Source organism: Eschrichtius robustus, chromosome 16 (genome assembly GCF_028021215.1).
Source record: "Eschrichtius robustus isolate mEscRob2 chromosome 16, mEscRob2.pri, whole genome shotgun sequence".
In the NCBI taxonomy this organism is placed as follows: Eukaryota; Metazoa; Chordata; class Mammalia; order Artiodactyla; family Eschrichtiidae; genus Eschrichtius; species Eschrichtius robustus.
In genome coordinates, this window is record NC_090839.1 from 9,968,064 (window position 1) to 9,987,526 (window position 19,463).

The window sequence follows — 19,463 nt, forward strand, 5'->3', positions numbered from 1 at the left end:
GGTAAACCCCTTTTTCTATCAGAAACATGTTGGAAATTTTGTATAAATACATTTTATTTGAATGTAAAAATTCAAATACATGCAGCACAAGGGCAATGATCTAGGGGAACTGATACTCAGTCTTGATATCAAGAAGTAATAAGGAGGAGTGGAGACTGGGGTAAACTGGAGAAGTCAGGTTTCATCCAAAGGAGCGGCTTCTCAGACCTAGCCAAGCGCTACCATGTGATATTCCAAGCCCAGATTGGAGTGCCCACTGAGGCAAAGAGATTTTTATTTTTAATCCCACGTTCATTAGGATTTATTGAATGTAAGGGGCAAGGGAAAACAGGTAACAAACAAGTAAATTGTCATCTATCTCTATAGACAGATATACAGATAGACTGATGGATTGATAGATAAATACAGATAGAGATATTCCAGATATACAATGTTAGATGTGATAAATTCTAAGATAAAGCAGACCGGAAGGAAACAGGGAGCCACTGGGTGGTGGAGGAGGGACTGCAGGATTAGAATGGGCTAGCCAAGGAGGGCCTCTCTAAGGATGGGAATTTGAAATCAGGACCTGAAGGGGTTATGGAAGGTGGCAGGTGGATATAGAGGGAACGGTAAGCACAAAAGCCTTGAGGCTGGAGAGCGCTTGGGGCTGCGCCTGAGGGAAGGAGAGAGTAGTAAAGAGATGAAGTCAGGCAACCGGTCAGATCAGGGAGAGCAGCGTCCACCAATAGCAGGAACTTCACCTTATAACTTAGAAATGCTCATCCTCGGGCCTCACCCTAGGCGCACTGAGTCAGAAACTCTGGGGTGGGCCCAGCAGTCTCCGTCCTAACAAGCTCTCCAGGTCACAGTGATGCACAAAAAAGTTGGCAGACCCCCGGAGCAGGGGGCTTACAGCGATTGATCCCAGTTGTTACTCAGGCACGTGATCACGGTCCTCTTTATTTCATTAGCTGGGTGGGGAGGGGACCCGCCCAGCGCTCTGCTGATTTGCCGGGGGCTGACGCTCAGCCGGGGTTCACCCCAAGCCCGCGGCGCCCCGCGCACCCACCCAACTGCAGCCCGACTCGGTCTTCTCTGCAAACCACCCGGGCGACCCGGGGGCGACACGGCTGCCCGGCCACAGTGGGGACCAGACCCCCAGGGCTGCAGGTGCAAAGGCGCCAGAGCCGGGGAGGCCAAACGCGCCGGCCCAGACCGCAGGGGTGTGAGCGGGGCGCCGGCTGCCGCAGCCCGGGGTGCGCATCCCTCTCCGCCGGTGGTCGCCCAACCCGCGGAGACGCGTGTGCGCCATCCGGCTCCCGGGGGAATACGCGGGTGCAGGGCCTCGCGGCCCGGGCATCGGGATTGGCCCGCTGCTTCCCCCGGGAGCCGCTGATGCAAAGGCAGGTTGGGGCGGCCGAGCCCGGCCAGCGCCCTCTAGGCAGCGGAAGTGGAGCTTGCTTTACATCCGTCCTCCCCGCCTCGCAGAGTTGGGAGAAGGAATGCTGGGGGGTGTGGAAAAATAAAAGGAAAAGTCCTTGCACCATGTAGACCCGCGCCCCCCTACCCTGGCACCCCGGCCGGCCGGGAACCTCCCAGTCTGCGGCCATGAACGCGAGCAGCGAGGGCGACAGCTTCCCGGGCTCGGTGCAAAGTAAGTGCTTTTCCGGGCGCAGCGCGCGCTCCGGGGCCCAGTGCGCGCTCCGGGGCCCGGGCCCAAGCACGTCTGCGACGCAGCTAGCAGGCCCGGGGCCCCGAAATCAGGGTGACGGCCCGGAACCGGCGTCTCGGGGACCGCGGCGGGCGCGCCGTGCGGGAGGCGCCGGAGAGGGCTGGGGGGGGGCCCCCAAGCCGGCGTGAGGGGGGCCGCTCTCCAGCCTCCGGAGATCACTTGGAAGGGAATGGTGGGGGAGGGCATGCCGTTCAGACAGTCGTCACCCCCTTGGGGCATTCCCCGCCCCCCGGCGGAGTTTGGAGGTAGATTTGGGGTAACCGCGGCAACGCTGATGGGGAAACTTCTGTCTCGGCGGCCCCAAATTCTGGAAGTCTGAGGCTCGGGGACTTTCACGAGGTCTGCCGGCTTACTGCAAAGCCTTTTCCACATTAAAGGTGGAGATCTGAATGGGGAACGGGGCCGTGGTCGTTTTGAGTTTGGGGTTCATTTTAATTTTCTTGTTGAGGACAGCCTTTTTCAAGCCCATGGTTTCGCCCGGAACATTGTTTCCCAAAGTGTGGACCAGGGACTGAGAGCAAACCAGCCACCTGGGAGCTCGAGCGCTTATTGAAAAAAAAAGAAAAAAAAAAGCTCTCTGCGCCCCACCCATCAGGTGGAGGGGTGGGCTTGAGGGGAGGAGGGCGGCCTTATCCTGGGCGATTCTGATGCACATAAAAGTTTGAGAACCCCTGGCACCTAGTAAGCGCTTAGCTTGTTAGCTGTTACTGTTTACAATTTTGGAGACATTGTTTCCCAAACTTGGCTGTGTATTCCATGCATAACTTGTGAAAAGTGCAGATTTCCCTAAACCTCAGCCCGCATTCAGCCCACCACCATTGTGACTCAGTATCTCCGAAGTGGGGCTCACACGTGGCCATATTTAAACAACGCCCCCCGCCCTGCCCCCTTATTCTGATGCGGAGACAGGTTTGGAGAACTTTGCAAAGATAAAGGAATTCTTTTTGTTGGTGATACGCACAAATTGTGCCCATTGTTTGTTACTGGGTCTCAATTAATACAGATTTTCAGAGGGGATACTTTCAAACTCAAATAGGGCACCTCAGTAATAACCCCACCAGGTGACATGCTGGGGGAGGGGATCCTTGTGCTGGCCTTTTACAAACACCATCTCATTTCATCCTCATAACCATCAACCATCGTATGAAGCAGAAACTTCTCCCCATTTCTTCCTGGGTATCAGTCCTCAGCGATGCAACCTCAGCAATGAATCCTCAGCGATGCAACCACTACATCTCTTGGTTCCTTGTCTTCCTCTCAGCTTGGGCACCTTAGTAGCTACAGGAAGGCAGTGTTCCAGAGGAGAAGAAAAGTGTCCATTCCTTCCATCCATTCCTTTCATTGTTTGCAAGATGGCTTATAAAACATTACCATGGGGCTTCCCTGGTGGCGCAGTGGTTAAGAATCTGCCTGCCAATGCAGGGGACACGGGTTCGAGCCCTGGTCTGGGAAGATCCCACATGCCGCGGAGCAACTAAGCCCGTGAGCCACAACTACTGAGCCTGCGCGTCTGGAGCCTGTGCTCCGCAACAGGAGAGGCCGCGACCGTGAGAGGCCCCCGCTCACCACAGCTGGAGAAAGCCCTCGCACAGAAACGAAGACCCAACACAGTCAAAAATAAATAAATTAATTAAAAAAAAACAACAAAAAAAAAACATTACCATGCTCAGCCCAGAGGATCTCTTCATAGCAAGTCAACCAAATTGTATTTCTGCACAGAGATGTCTTGTCTTGGTTGGAAGGGGGAAATTGGACGTAAAACAAATATTTTATAAATTTTCCAGAAAGATTGTGATGCATGGATGCCAACCACACGTATACAAAGGTAGTTCTCGTACTGTTTAGACTGGGGAAAATTGGGAATAATATACAAACCTTATAGCTACTGAGAAATCATGAGGCTTGGAAAACATGGAATAATGTGTTGTCATTAAATAATTATTTTATAGAGATTTTAGTGATATAGCACAATGGTTGTGCGATAGCATGTGGGAAAAAGATTAATTTACAATGCACTAGGATCTTAAACAATGTTTAACTGAAAATGAATGGAAGAAAATATTTTGTAATGTTCAAGGTACGCATGGGTGGAAAGATTGTGAGTGATTGCCCTCCTTGCTTCTTCTCTTCCAAATTTTCTGTTATAAACATGAGTTTCCTTGTAATAAGGCAAAGAAATTTTTAAAAATAAAAATTAAGGTAGTCATATTAGTTAGAGACTTATTAATTGTATTTCTTTATTTAACAAACATTTATATAGCACTTTCTAATATAGTGCCAGGACTGTGGTAAGTGCTTTGCAAATGTTAATACAGTATTAACTCTTTGTATTATTACTATTGTGAAATAACGCCTCTGTCAGTTAGGAATGAATTTTGCTTACAAGTAACAAAACTGAACTATACTGGCCTAATGAGAAGTCTAGAATTGGTTGATTCCAGGGTTGATTCAGGGGATCAGTGAAGTAAGCTTTTGTAGAGATCTTAGCATTTATCTCATGGTTACAGTATGGCTGCAGAAGGTCCTGGCATCACATCTGCATTCAAGGCCAGAAGAAGAGGTGGACAGTGTTAACCATGTCAGATCCCTTTTTATCACGAAAGCCACACTTTTCCCAGAAGCTCCTCCAGCACTGTGCTGGAGGGTTTCCCAAATATGTAGTGGACCAAGATTATTTAGACTGGTGGTTCTCATAATGGGGTAGGGGGTTGGAATAGTGGGGGCATTAGTTTTCATAATGACTGGGAAGTACAACTACCTTTTAGTTGGGATAAGAGATGGCTGCTGGTCCTTTGACCTGTAGGGTAGCCCTGCACATTGGAGAACCTTCTCACATAAAATACCACTAGTGCCCCGTAGGCAATGATCAGGAGCATCGCTTGGGTCTGGGTACATTGCTGCTAGGGCAGAACTGGGATTCTGTTTGCAAGAAGAGGGGAGTGGAACAGATATTGGGCCAGCAACTAGCTTTGTCTGCCACCATGCCCTTTTTTCTTACCATGAATCTGGTTTGTGTTGTAATTTCAAGCTGTTTGGAATTAATCTGTGACTTCCCCTATGTCCCATGGAGTTCCAGGTGGCACAACAGTGCTGGTTGAGCTGACTCCCGACATCCACATCTGCGGCATCTGCAAGCAGCAGTTTAACAACCTGGACGCCTTTGTAGCTCACAAGCAGAGCGGCTGCCAGCTGACCGGCACATCTGGGGCGGCACCCAGCACGGTACAGTTTGTATCAGAGGAGACGGTGCCTGCCACCCAGACTCAGACCACCACACGAACCATCACCTCGGAGACCCAGACGATCACAGGTATGGCTGGGGGATGGGGGAGTCACTTAGAGTTGGCCTGGCTATGTCCCAAACGCCTCCACAGAACTTGTTAAAAATATAGATACTCAGGGCCAAGCCCCTAGGGTTGCTAATTCATTATTTTTAACAAGCTCCACTGGGAAGCCAGCTGCCCAGCCAGGTTTGGGAACCGCTAGGTTAAAACATTAAGTGGTAGCAGTTATAAATTGTTGTCATGTGGTAAACAAAACAAACAGACAAAAACCAGGTTTCCAAAACAAAAACCTATATACTACGAAAAAAATACTCGCAGGAAATGGTAAAAAGGAAAAGGTGGTAATTTGGGGTGGTGGGAATATGTGTGTGATTCCTGAATTTGCATTATTTGTCTAAAGGGACAAAAAAAAAAAAATGTTTAAATGTTTTTTTTTTAGTTTTTAAATCTATAAACAGGCGTTGATGCCTCCCCTCCCTTGTGCTACCAACCAGGAAAACAGAAAAGTTCATCCTAGTTCTTGGTTGTGTCCAAAATAAATTGCAAATGGATCTAAAATTTAAATGTGCAGCATGAAACTGCAAAAGTTCTAGAGTAAAAATTATACACACACAGAGACCCAAACACTTACACACACACACACACACACACACACACACACACGCCTATACTTATACCTACTTATACCTAGTAATGTTAATGAGAGAAGTAAGCTGTGCATAAGGCATTAGGGAATGGTGAGGACTGTGGTAAAGTAGAGAAAGCTGCTCTTTGGATCCAGTCAGATATTTGGGTTTTTCTGAGAAACTGAAAAATGTAAAATTTCCGAAATTTTAAAACTTTGTTGGCCAAACAGAATACATCTGTGAGCCTGACTGAGCACACCAACAGCTTCTGGCTTGTTCTCAGTGTCTTGCAAGCAGTTAATCTGGAGCTGAGGTGTGGAGAACATCTGAAGTGGGGGTACCAACTTTCGCCCTATCAGTTGTACATTGGTGTGGTGTCTGAATTTTTCAGCAACAAGCAAAGTTTTGTGGTTGTTTCCTTAATGCCTCCAAAATAATGTTTCTGCTGAATTCCTTAAGCATTGAAATATAATTGATCACCTCACAAACTTTAATAAGATTACCTTGAGGTCTTCCCACTTTCTCCCGAATTTATTTTAATTCTCATTTTAAAGGAAGTCACCAAGAAAATGTTAAAACTGAAAACCACCTTAGAGATGAACCTGGTACAACCTTCTCATTTTACAGCTGGACAAAGTAATGCTGCAAGTGGGGATGAGACATGGCCAAGGTCCCACCACAGGTTCAAGACGGTCCTGGGACTTAAGTGCTTTGGCCCTTACCCTCGTGGTCTTCTCCCTGAAGACTTCGTGTTGGGTTCCCTGTCCTCAAACACAAACACCCAGTAACCCCACACACTGGGTGTGAAGCCTGGGACACAAGGCCCCAGCGTGAGGAGACCTCAAGGCCTACACTTTATTTGTGGCCATTGCATCTTTCTGGGTTCCGAGCCTTCACTTATGCTGTTCCCTCTGCCTAAAATACCTTTCCTGCCTGGCTGACACCAACTCAACCTCAAAACTTTAAGGTTCGTGACAGACTGCACACAGAGGATCTGGCTTCATCTCAGGACATTCCCCTCCCCTCTGAATTGCAATAGCCTTGATGATGTCCTTTCTGTTTTCCAAATGTGCCACATTTCCTCAAGCCTGGGAGCCTTTGTAGGTGTTGTTCCCTCTGCCTGGAACTGACTCAATTCTTATGCGTGTGTCAGAGCTGGGCTTAAAGGCATTTCGTCAAAGAGCCCCTCTTTGACAACACACATGCACGTGCACGGTTCTCCCAGACCAGGTCAAGTCCCAGTACTTAAATGATTATTTGCAGAACAAACTTCAAGGTCTGTCCCATCGCTGAACCTTAAGCACCATGAAGTCAGGAGCTGCACCCCTCGTGTTCACTGTGGATCCCCGGCACCTTATTCTAGGCACTTATTCTTTGTGGAGTGAATGCACAGTTGCCCAAATCTCACATCCATCCGTGAAGCTGACCCCACACCAAATAACTGCCCCTTCTTTTGTCCTAGTTCTTTGCTCAGAGATGTTCACCCTCCTCTTAGCATTTCCACTACCCTGCCGTCATTCTCTCTGGCCATGCCTCAGTTTTGCCAACTGCCCTCTACGCTCAGGCCAGGCCTGGAGCCCTCTTTGTGCCCAGCTCATGGTGGTACCTACTGCACAGAGCTGACAGGAGCTCCAAGCTCCAGAGACGGACTGCTGGACATTTATCCCAGTCTGCCGTCCTGGCCTGTGGACAAGTCGTTTACTCTGCTTAATATTCCTCACCTGTAGAAACGGGTTATAATGGTACTTAATACTATTAGGTAGTAGAATTAGGTTCCTAATACCTAATATCACTGGGTTATTGTGAGGACTCTGCAATAATCCACATAAAGGACCTGGGACAGTCATCTCAATAAACGACCGCTTTTATTAATGCAGAGATGAATGCGTGGGGTGAGGTTTGCAGGATGCCGAGTCTCTGCCTGATCCAGCTGCTCTCCCTGATTGCGCCTGCATTTCTGCCACAAAACAAGCAGAATCTTGCTTTTTTTCCCTTTCTTTAACACTATTTAGTTTGGTTTTCTGGGCCCAACTTCCCCCAGGTTTGGGCTTCAATGTTGCACTAGCTGCAGTTTCCAGACCTACCTGTGGACCAGGATCCCCGGGGAGCTTGTTAAAGATACTGGTGCCTGGGCTGCATCTCTGAACCCAAATCGCTGAGGCTTAGGCATCTGCATTTTTAACAAGCTCCTGGGGGATTCTGGGCCTCGACCCAGTTGGAGAGTCGCTCACTGCCCGAAGCCACAGTCTGACCCCTCACCCTGGCAGATTCCTCCAGATACCCACACCCAGATATTGTCCAGGGCAGTTTGTCCCTCTTCAGTCCTTGATTAAACCAAACCCTTCCTCACTCAGCTCATATGTCTTGTCTCAGCCCAATAATAGTTGGATGTAAAGTAAAATTTATTCTCTGTCTGCTAGCTTTGAAAGCTGCCTACTGTTTGGCAGTTAATTTAAGAACTTTTCTATAAAAGCAGTAAAATTAGATATTGATGCTGGCAAAAAAAAAAAAAAAATTAGCATCCTACATGCATTTTCTAAGTTCACGGCTTAAAATCATGGGGCTTTGGAGTCAAGTCCCCAAGTTTGAGTCTTGGCTGCACAGGGCCTTAAGAGCTGTGTGACCGATGCAAATTATAATAGCTCTTGGTGTCTCATTTTTGAAGTGGGGACAAGAATAAATAGAAAGGCCACAGAATTTGGTAGTGAAGAGTCTAAGGTCCTGAGCCAGACTGCCTGGGTTCAAATCCCAGCTACATCACTTGCTAACCAAGTCAACCTTGGGCAGGTGACGTAGGGTTTCAGTGTCTTCGTTTCCCCAGCTGTAAAATGGAAGTAATGATGGTTCTCACCTCAGAGGGTCCCAGCCAGGCTGCCATGGGCACCTACATGGAAGACACTTAGAGCTGTCAGGGTTTAGCTCTCATTACTTACCGAATCAGGGGCTGTGAAAATTAAATGAAACAGCACACGGAAAATTTTGCACAGGGCCTGGCTCATGGCAGGCCCCCAGCCAATATGAGTTGAATTATCACTGGACCTAGAATGATCTTTCCCACCTCTTCTCTTAATTCCCACTTTTTTAGGTCCCAGGTTAAAAGTCACCTCCACCTAGAAGCTAGCTATGATTTCTCCCTCCCCCCCTAAGGTTAGGTTCTTCACTGCTTCCTCACCTAGCATGTATCACAGTTGCAATTGATTTGTTATTTCGTAACAAGCAGTCTTTAGCCAGAAAAGTGAATTCAGATGCCCCTGGGGATCAGGCAGTGGCAGCAAATGCAACCGCAGATCCACTGTGATGGAGAGTGGGCGGGGCTTTGGACAATAAGGAGAGGAGGAGGAAAGCAGCCCCTGAGAGCCAGGAAGCAGCGTCAGCTGGGCCTTGGTGTTGCTGGGAGCTGGGCTGACTCGCTGGTGGGCCGTGCTGTTCTCCTGTTGAACGCAAACAGGTTCACAGAACGTCTGCGTGAGACAGGGCCACTCTGACTGTGGTGGGACAGGATGAAAACAAAACCCCTCTGTCATCATACCTGAGCCACAGAATACCAGACATCCCCTCCTCCCCCACCGATCTGAGTGACACTGCTGCTTTACCTATTACAGCTTTAGCCTTCTCTGCTTCTCGGTAATAGTTGCTGAGATATCAAATCGTAGACTTGTCCCCACTTCCTGACAGCCTCCAATGCAGGCTTCCTTGAACTGTCCCCCCAAAATCATCTATCATGAGCCCCAAACCTCTAATACTCTTTAAGTCCTTTCTAGCACCCTCTTACTGAGACCCTCCACGGCTCCCGTGGTATGAGGTTTCCTTCATTATAATGACTAATCAGCCTATCCAACTACAGGTGTGTCCCTGGTGGTCTTTGGCCAGAGGTCATTGACCTAGGGAAGACCCAGCCCACCTAGTTGATTTTGAAAGCCTGAAAAAAAAATTCTGAAGGCTCAATTTGGCCTGTGGGCCCCCAACTAGTAGTTTAATATCTAGTTTACTACACTGTAAATCTCCCTGGAGCAGGAACTAATCAGTCTTGCTTTCCTGCCACCCAGCACCAGGCCTGGCACATCCTAGGCACTCAATAAAACAGTTACCAAGTGAATGCAGGAAAGGGCAGCTGTAAGGATTAACTTCATTAATGTGCATGAAGTTCATGGCGTGGCGTCTGCCCCATCATCAGGGCCCAGTGAGGGCAGCTCTGGGACTGTCGTGTGTGCCAGATGCTGGAGCCGAGATAATGGAGATGCTTCCCTTGGAGAATTCCAAGCTCATCAGGGAGGGGAGAATTTAGCTGTAAGACATACAAACCCAGCCATCTGTGACAAGTACAGCCTTGTGTAGAGAGTTCATGCAGTAGATTGGTCCCAACGGGGAAAGCCAAGGGAAGAAATGATGAGTGAGATCAAATGTATAATAGGCCTTGAAAATCTCACCTGCCTTGGGGAGGAAGATGGGGGGCGGAGGGCGGGGAGCATTTCCTCCTGGTGGTGTGGAGGTGGAGAAGCTGATCTTGCTTCTGAAGGCGAGATGTGATAACAGTGGCAGGAGATGACACAGGGCGTGTGGGGCGGCAGCCCTGCTTTGATCTGGCCTTTAGCGTGAAGGAGCTGGGGAGCCACTGAAGGTTGCCGAGCGTGTGAGTAATTTAGTAAGACAAACGATGTGATGATTTGCGGGGAGAATCTGGAAATAATAATGATAGCTAATTCTCATGTACTGCTCATTATGTGCCATGTACTTTTTAAGTACTCTATATGAAGTAGTTTTTCACGACTTAAATTGTTACGAATTTAAATTTAACATTTCATTTTAAAAATTAAATTTTCACAACATAAATTAGGTACTAAGAATTATTATCCCCATTTTACCCATAATGAACTAAAGCACAGAGGAATTAAATAACTTGACCAAGGTGACAGAGCCAGAAAGGGGCAGAACGGGGCCTGAAAGCCAGGCTACCTGGCCAAGGAATCTATGCACTTGACTGCACCACCTCACCCCTTAGTAAAGTCCTCACTGCAGTGTTTCTCCAAAGAACCACATGGAGCTTTGGTGGAAAATGCAGACACCCAGCCCCCTCCCTTAAGTATACCGTCTGGGTGGGTCTGAGCAGGGTCCTGGGAATCTGGACCAGCCAGTGAGGGCTTGGGTCAGTTCAGATGCCTTCAGTTGCTCTTAACAGCACTAAACTACAAGAGGGCTGGATTGTAAAACATTCTTTATCTCAGGACAAGAACGGCAGGGCAGACCCCGGGGTCTTTGCATCTTCTTGCTGTCCTCGGCAGTAGTCCTCCTCATGGCCACAAGGTGGCCGCTGCTGCTGCTTTCAGCCTCAAGTCTTCACTCAGCCCTGCCCATGGATGGGGAAAGGGGTGGCTTCGCTTTACCGGAGAGGAAATGCTTCTCCAGAAATTCTACATCCCATTGGCTAAGATGCCCCGTTCCACTGTCTTGGAAGAAGCCAGGCCAGCAAGGGACAAGGAGGAGGAGCTTAGCAGTGGAATCCAATCCCAAGGCCCCTCTGGACAGCCACACTCCTGCCACTACCCTGTTAGAATAGTCTAGAGCAGGAGTTCTCAAAGCTGGTATGCAGAAGAATTACATGGAAAACTTGTTAAAAATCAGCTATAAATATACCCAGACTGTACCTAGATCTCGGCATCAGAATCTTTGGTACATGGTCAATTTTGAGAACCACTGGACCGGGAGGAGAAAGGCAAGAAAGGATGGAAATCTTTCAGTGGCAGTGTCAGGCACATAGGTGCTTCTTTTCTCAGAATGAAAGTCCACGCCAAGCTGCATATCTTCGCCCCAATTCCTAATTCCAGGACGGGGGACAGATGGGCTGATGTGCTGGGGCAGGTGTGGACCACATTCGGGAAAACCCTTTGGAAGAGCATGAGAAGACTTTTCCTTCAGAGAGAGGTGGATTTTTCTCCCAGGAGGTGAATTCTGAGTTTGCATTTGAATCAAGACCCCTAAGTGTGAGTCCTAAGCATGGCCTATATTGGAAGAAACAGGAACAAACAAACGATAGATTTGACGATATGCCAATGAAGCAATTTCCTTAATCTGTAAAGATTGGGACTTCCCCGGTGACGCAGTGGATAAGAATCCGCCTGCCAATGCAGGGGACACGGGTTTGATCCCTGGTCCAGGAAGATCCCACATGCCGCGGAGCAACTAAGCCCAGGTGCCACAACTACTGAGCCTGTGCTCTAGAGCCCGCGAGCCACAACTACTGAGCCTGCCCACCACAACTACTGAGCCTGCCCTCCAGAGCCCACGTGCTGCAACTACTGAGCCCACGAGCTACAACTACTGAAGCCCGCATACCTAGAGCCCGTGCTCCGCAACAAGAGAAGCCACCACAATGAGAAGCCCGCGCACCGCAACGAAGAGTAGCCCCCGCTCGCCGCCAACTAGAGAAAGCCTGCGCGCAGCAATGAAGACACCAACGCAGCCATAAATAAATAAATAAATCTGTAAAGATCATTTACAAGTCAATGAGAAAAACATAAAAATTCAATAGAAAAAAAAGCTAATAGCATGAATAGGCAGTTCATAAAGAAAGTATGTGAATGAATAAAATATAGTGAAAAAGAGATTCATCTTCACCAATTATTAATGAAACGCAAATTAAACTAAAATGATCTCATTTTGTCCTGTCAAATAGTCTGTGTGATAGCCAAGGTGAAGGGGAGAATGTACATTGATTTAGATTTTCTGGAAGGATCTCATAATTATGAATCACCAAGCAATAAAATGACCATTGCATTTTGACCCGGTTCTTCAGCTTACAGGAAGGTATCCAGAGAAACTAGAGATAAGTTAAAATTTTTGGATAGGTATTATTTATAAAGGTAAACACCTAGAAACCAACTCATTGTCCAAAAGGGGGGAATGGTCAATTTAACTGTGACAACCAACATGGTGGCATATTATGTAGCCATAAGAAATTGTGTTTTGGATGAATGATAACGTGGCAGAATGCTTTCACGTAGCAAAATTGTTTAATAAAATTGCTTAATTGTTTAATAAAAAAGAAAAGAATACAAAACAATTTAAGCCATGACCCCAGTTTTATACTTTTAAAATCTGTATACAAAGGCTACGTTAGCCATTTGGTCCATCATTAATTCAACCAGTGTTCTCTGAGCCCCTGCACTGCCAGCGTCTGTGTGAGGTTCTGGGAAACAGTGATGGAGAGAAACAGGTGTTGTCCCCACCTGGCTCATCCAACCAAAGGAGGAGAGGATGGTCATTAAATACTTTCCCAAATAGCTATTTAATTACAGTAGAGATAAGTACTTTGGGGGAAAAGTTCGGTATTTAATGAGCATATCATGCGAGGGGGTATACTGCTGTATGGGGACAGAACTGGGCAGGTTTTCTTCTCTACACTTTTCTGTCCTCCCTAGACTTTCTACAGTTGGAGTTTACTTTTGTTTTGAAAAAATAATACATTTTTAATTTTAAAAAATAGAAAAGGATTTAAAAAATGGAGTTTTTAAGTCGAAGAAGAGAAGGGAGAAGCAAAGTGGCTTGGGAGATGTGAAATCTTCAGCTATTTGAAGAACAGTTTTGTGGGAGGAGCTACAGTTGGCCCATGTGAGCCCAGCGGGTCTAAGACACCAGTGGGTCCTAACCACAGAGAGAGATTTTGGCTCCATGTGACATTCTTACTTTTTAAGCAACAACATGAGTGAATAACTGAACACCCAAGGTGCTCCTGCTACAGACCGGGACTGCATATAACAAACCGTGCGTTTCAGATGCGCACCTGGGCACACGGGCAAGCCAGGGAGAGCCCCGGCGGCAAAACCAAAACCAAAGGCAGGCGTGAGGCTGTGAGCTGCTGGGGGTTGTTGGGGGACGGCTTGGGGGGGGCAGGGGCTGATCTCACTAAGCACTGGACTTGATTATAAGAGCCGTTGAGAACATTCTCCCCTGGGGATAGGTCACGCCTCTGCTGGAAGCAGTTCCCCCCTCAGCAGATCTGGGTGCTTGGGGTTGCCCCTGCTGCCTTCACTTCTGCCGGACACTCAGATTTCCCAAGGCCACTGCCACTATTTATGCCAAGTCTGAAGACAGACAAGGGACACCCCCCCCAAATGATCCCTGCATTTGGGTGCCTGACTCCTTATGCTTTCTGCCGCCTCCCCCAAGACACCAAAAGCACAGGCAACAAAGGCAAAAATGGACACCTGGGACTGCATCGAACTTCTGTGCATCTAAGGAAGCAACCAGCAGAATGTAAAGGCAACCTACTGGATGGGAGAAAATATTTGCAAACCATGTATCTGAGAAGGGGTTACTATCCAGAATACTCTCGTGTTTCCCCTTTGCTGTGACTCACCACGAAAGGGATGCTAAGGCTTACGGTGGAGGGGCAGGTGGACAGTTAGGGGACAAAGCCCCATCAGTCTCCCTGGAGGGCGAGAATCCCAGGCTCAGGATCATTCAGGACCCAGCACTTACCTCCCAGGAGGGTTACGGACTTCACAGCTGAGCTGAGCCGAAGGGAGGGTCTAGCCACTGTCACAACCCCTCCTCACCCCAGCGTCTTCCAGCCTTTTTTTGTTCAAAAAGTGGTAGAGCAGAAAGTTGGGAGGTCATGGTAGCATGAACAGCCATCCTAGTTTTAGCACTGAAGGTCCTGTATCCCGGGGAACCCTCAGTCCCAGGCAAACGAAAGCAGTTGGTCTCCCTGAGTCTTGATCATTCCCGTTGAGAGTTTGGTGCTCAGTTCTGCTCAAGTGTAGTAACTAACATTTACTAAGACTCAGCTGTGGCCATATCCTGTGCTACTGATGCTCTCATGAAACTTTGCGATAACCTTACGAAGTGGGCACAGTGATTATCCCCACTTACAGGCGAGGAAACTGAGGCTCAAAGAAGTCACGTGACTGGCCTGAGGGCCCACACCTAGGAAGTAGCTGAACCTGGACTTTTATCAGTTCAAAGATACATTGTAACATCTGAAATGGGGGTGCACCTTGGAATCAGTGAGATGGCTGCCAGCCAAGAGGCAGTCACCAAAAAATTGTCTTTGCGCGCTTGTAAACAACCTTGATTGCATTGTCATTGATCACTTTTTTTGTCCCTCTGGCAGAGTTGTGTGCATTTTTTGGAGCTACATTTGTTGGGCTTAATTGCTGTTTGAAATGTCTTCTGAGATATCGCAGGATGATGCAGATAGAAGATGAAAAGTAACTGTGCCCAGAAATATCTGGAAACAGTAGCAGGGGGTCAATTTGATATTAATGAAGCAACTGTTTATTGTTGGAGGAACAACTGTAGTTTTTGCAAAGCAACAGCCAAGAAAGATGGAGTCCCTCAATGAGACAAAGCTGGGTTAAGGTTTGCTGCTGAGATGCGTGGAAAAGGATCCCTTACACCATTGGTTCTCAAACTTGAGCATGTATCAGAATCACGTGGGCAGCTTGTTAGAACAGATTGCTGGGTCCACCTGAGAGTTTCTGATTCAGTAAGTAGGCGGGGGCGGGGCCCGAGAATTGCCTTCGGAGCAAGTTCCTAGGTAAGTCCAGTGCTGCTGGCTGGGGACCACGCTTTGAGAACCAAGCAGAGCAGAGAAAGCAGGAGCAACAGCTAATCCGGCAGAGTAGATGAAGCATCTCAACAAGAGGCAGGTGTGGTTGGTTAATGCATCAAAGAGACTTGGTATGAAGATGGAACGTCAGTTTGTCAGACTCTTTTGGCCAGCTTTAAACAAAAACCACTTAACTTCCCCCGACATATTTCAATTGAGGAAAATGGAAACCATGATTTTGCTCAAATACCAAATGCTGATAGAACCCAGCTATTCTTTGACATGCATTGGAATGAAGTTGTCGTTGCCAAAGGTGCCCGAGGAGTACAGGTCAGGAACCTGAGTTTCCTATCAAGTATCCAAAGAAATCTAAAAGAATTCACTCAATAAATACTATAAAATGTCTAAGGAATATCTATACATATATAAATACCTAAGGAATATGAAAACATTGCATTATAATGTGTTGAATAGGCAGCTTTTAAAAATTTATTGTGTATAAAATAATGCTGCATCTTACAGTCTATAACATCTTAGATTCAAAGAAAGATGATGTTTGTTTTAAGAGAAACTGTAACTAACACCTCAGACCTGTGGAGGGAGTATTACTGCTTCAGGCAAAGCCAAAATAGGGAGTAATGTCAGGCCCATGTTGATTTAAAGAAGTGTACTCTGTAAGTACAATGGCAGAAATGTCAAAGGTGGTGCCTCAGTGACTGAAGTTTGGAAACAGAATATGACATTGGCTCTCAAAGCCATCATTAGGGCCTCTCAGCCTGACAAGTTCATCTAATGAACAAGCCCCCATGGCTGTATTTACTCCTATTTGAAGCCAAATCTCCATGTGACAATTACATGTAATAAAGGAAGAAAGAAAATACATATTCCCAAACCATAAATTTAATTAACAAAGTAGTCAAAAAAATTATAATTGAAAAAAAGAAAAAAGAAATTTGAGACTGCCTATTTTACCTGTTATAATGACAAGGTTAAAGACAAAGATGATAAAGATGTTTGGTCTCCTTTTTATTCTTTTTTCCTCAAAATTTCAGTAAGAATACAAGGCTTGTTTGTTTGTTTGTTTGTTTTAGGAGTACTTGTGTTAAAAAGTATTTATGTTTAGAGAGTATTTGTAATTTTGCCCAGAATTCCTTCAATCAGTTCCTTTCCAGTTGTTTGTTAGGATTTTGTGATAAAGCTTATGAAAGTAACTAATGCTTTTGGCTGAAGTTAACAGAAAACCTACCTGGTAAATGGTCGGGACATTTCTTTTTTATTTAGTAAGTCTAGATTTGAATGGTTTTCAGGGCTCTGGCTCACCATCTGGTTTTCTTGCTCTCCCTTTATGATTACAGAATGGCTGCCACAGATCCAGACATCACATCATCACTCCAGCATGTCCAAAGACAGAAAGTGGGGCAACCAGGGCAGCAAGAGTGAGCTTTCCTCAACTACCTCTCTTTCTGCCCCCACCTTTTTTTCAAATCAGGGAGAAAATCTTTTCCAAAAGCCCTGCAGCAGATGTTCTCTAGTGTCTCATGGGCTAGAATGGGGCCACATGATCACTCCTAAGCAGCAAGGGAGACTGGGAAAGCAATCTTAACATGTTCATTCTCTACAAAGGAAGGTGGGCAAAGGGAATATCTATTGGGTATTCATATTATGAAAATTAATAATCATCATATCTTTTAGTTTCAGCTCCAGAATTTGTTTTTGAACATGGCTATCAAACGTATCTACCCACGGAAAGCAATGAAAACCAGACAGCCACTGTCATCTCTCTCCCTGCCAAGTCACGAGCCAAAAAGCCCACGGCCCCAACTGCTCAGAAGAGGCTTAACTGTTGCTATCCAGGTAAAGGCAGCATCATGTCCTACTCTTGTAGAGAATGTGACATTTAACAGGTCCAGGACTCGAACTCGTGAATTCCTGACAACTGGACGTAGATGTGCTCCAAACTGCTTGGCTTAAAAAAATCAACCCACAGCATTTGCATCATCACATATGACCCGTCTCTCACTGTCTCTGGGCACCATGCACTGGGCTCTAAGACTTTTATAGCCATGGGCCTTTCTTTGAATGGGACTAGTGAAAATTTCCGATTACTGTGAATTTTTCTTTCTGTGCTATAACTTAGGAAGACATCCAGAAAAATTATTCCTTCCTTACTTTAAAAAAAAAAAAAAAAATCCTTTAGGGAAGGCAAGGAAAATTTCAGACTTAAGGAAAAGTTGCAAAAATAGCACAAAAAATTTCTGTGTACCTTTCATCTGGATTTCCCAAATATTAACATATTACGTTTGCTTTGTTGTTCTTTCTATATATACATATATTTCCCCCAAAGTTGCAGACATGATGTCCCTTTACCCCTAAGTACCTCAATGTATATTTCCTAGAAACAAGAATATTCTTTTATATAACCACAGTACAATCATCAATATCAGGAAATTAACATTTATACATACTATTATCAAACTGCTGACCTTATTAAGATTTTACCAATTGTCTCACTAATGTCCTCTGTATCAAAAGAAAAACTGGTCCAGGATCCAGTTCATAATCACACATTGCATTTAGTTTTCATGTGTCTTTAGTTTCCTTTAATCCTAAGCTTTTGTCTTTCATGACCTTGACAGTTTTGCAAAGTACAGGCCAGTTATTTCATATTGAATAAAATGTTCGTCGCTTTGGGTTTGTCTGATGTTTCTTCATGATCAGATTTAGGTGAAGCAATTTGAGCAGGAAGCACAGACGAGATGTTATGTACTTGGTACCTGGTATCAGGGGCACACTGATACTTGTTGGTCCCGTTACTGTGGGATTAACTTTCATCACTTGGTTAAGGAAGTTTCTGCCAGGCTTCTCCATTCTAAAGTGACTGTGTTTCCCTCTGTCATTGATCTTTCCTTGCCTTCTTAAGGTTGCCAATTCAAGACTGCCTATGGCATGAAGGACATGGAGCGCCATTTAAAAATCCACACGGGTAAGTGTTTCACACACATCCCTTCTCTGTGCTGGGAGCTGGGGATCCGGACAAGTCAGACACATGATATGATGCAGAACCTCACTGGTCATCATGGGAATGCAAACACAAATGAAATAAAAACGAGATGCTGTTCCTACACATGCTTTTGGCAGAAAATGTTTAGAGCAATAAAATCCAGTGCTGGAACAGATATGAGAAAACTTAGAAGTGGAAATGTGAACTGACAGACATTTTGGAAATTGATCTACCAGAATTAATTAAAATTTAAATGCACATATTCTTCTCATTTGGAGGAGATGATCCTGTAAGTAAGTGTGTGTGTGTGTGTGTGGTGTGTAATGACTGGTAAACAGACAAAGAAGGGAGAGAATAGTAACTTTTCATTTATGTATCTTTACACTGCATCATTGGATACCTGAGTGTGTTAGTTTTGCAATTTTGAAAGGGAATTTAATAAATACTTTTTTTAAAGGAGAGAGAAGGATTGCATGGAAAAAGAAAACTGATTATTGCTGGTGATTTAATTTTCTCTAATGTCTTATTTTTATGTCTCCCAGACCTTCTGCATGGAGAAGGAATTGCTTTTAGACTATTTTTAATGAAGTATTAGATGCTCATAATTCAGATGATACAGTCATATATACATACAGTGAGTGTCAATGTGTATAAGGGAGGGATACTGAAATTTGGCGTGGGCATCCCTAATCGCCCAAATTCTGCTACTTAACCTCAGATAAAATACCCAGAAGATAAAATATCCAGCAGTTATCTCTGATATTCCTTGGCCACGGCCAACGATTGCCGTGTTGCACTGGGATCACCATCATGTCTAATCAGCCTCACAGCGTCATGTCATTTGGATTTCTTCTAGGTGTCAGAATCTGAAGTTATTAAGTTTTAGGTATTGGTAAGCATTCTCAATGTAACAAGCAATGAATCTCTCCTGGTGGGTGCCCTGTGTTGAAGTTCCATCAGTCACACGTGGCATATTCATCATTGTAAGAGTAAAGTGCTGTCATTATTCATGATAATTGGGGAAGCATTATAAAAATATAAGTGAGGACAACACCCTGGAGTTCATCGCTGCAAATCTTCAGGAAGCAGCCTCTACTCACAGCTAGCCAAGCTTGGGTTTGTAGGATGGTTTCTGCATAACTGCAGCATCTCCGTCAACATCTTCAAGTCAGAGAGTTGACAAGGTGTACTTACCTTAGTTACTTTCGGGGAAGAGGGCGTGGCCAGGAGCAACAAGAGTGGGGCTCTTTACCAGCAGAGCTGGCCGAAAACCATCCAGCTCCACCGACGT

The 19,463-nt window shown here is 45.9% G+C and overlaps 1 protein-coding gene across 3 annotated transcripts in view; it reads left to right on the forward strand.

Annotated features, from left to right (window-relative positions):
* Positions 1-1,435: 1,435 nt before the first annotated feature.
* ZFP64 (ZFP64 zinc finger protein) overlaps positions 1,436-19,463 on the forward strand; it is a 76,744-nt gene continuing 58,716 nt past the window's right edge. For 2 of the 3 annotated variants that reach the window (XM_068523886.1, XM_068523884.1), the window contains exons 1-4: positions 1,436-1,636; positions 4,785-5,024; positions 16,864-17,025; positions 18,092-18,154. In XM_068523886.1, the coding sequence (XP_068379987.1) occupies positions 1,591-1,636; positions 4,785-5,024; positions 16,864-17,025; positions 18,092-18,154 (511 nt within the window). In that variant the 5' untranslated portion in view covers positions 1,436-1,590. The remainder of the gene's footprint in view (positions 1,637-4,784; positions 5,025-16,863; positions 17,026-18,091; positions 18,155-19,463) is intronic. The other variant, XM_068523885.1, reaches the window with a different exon arrangement.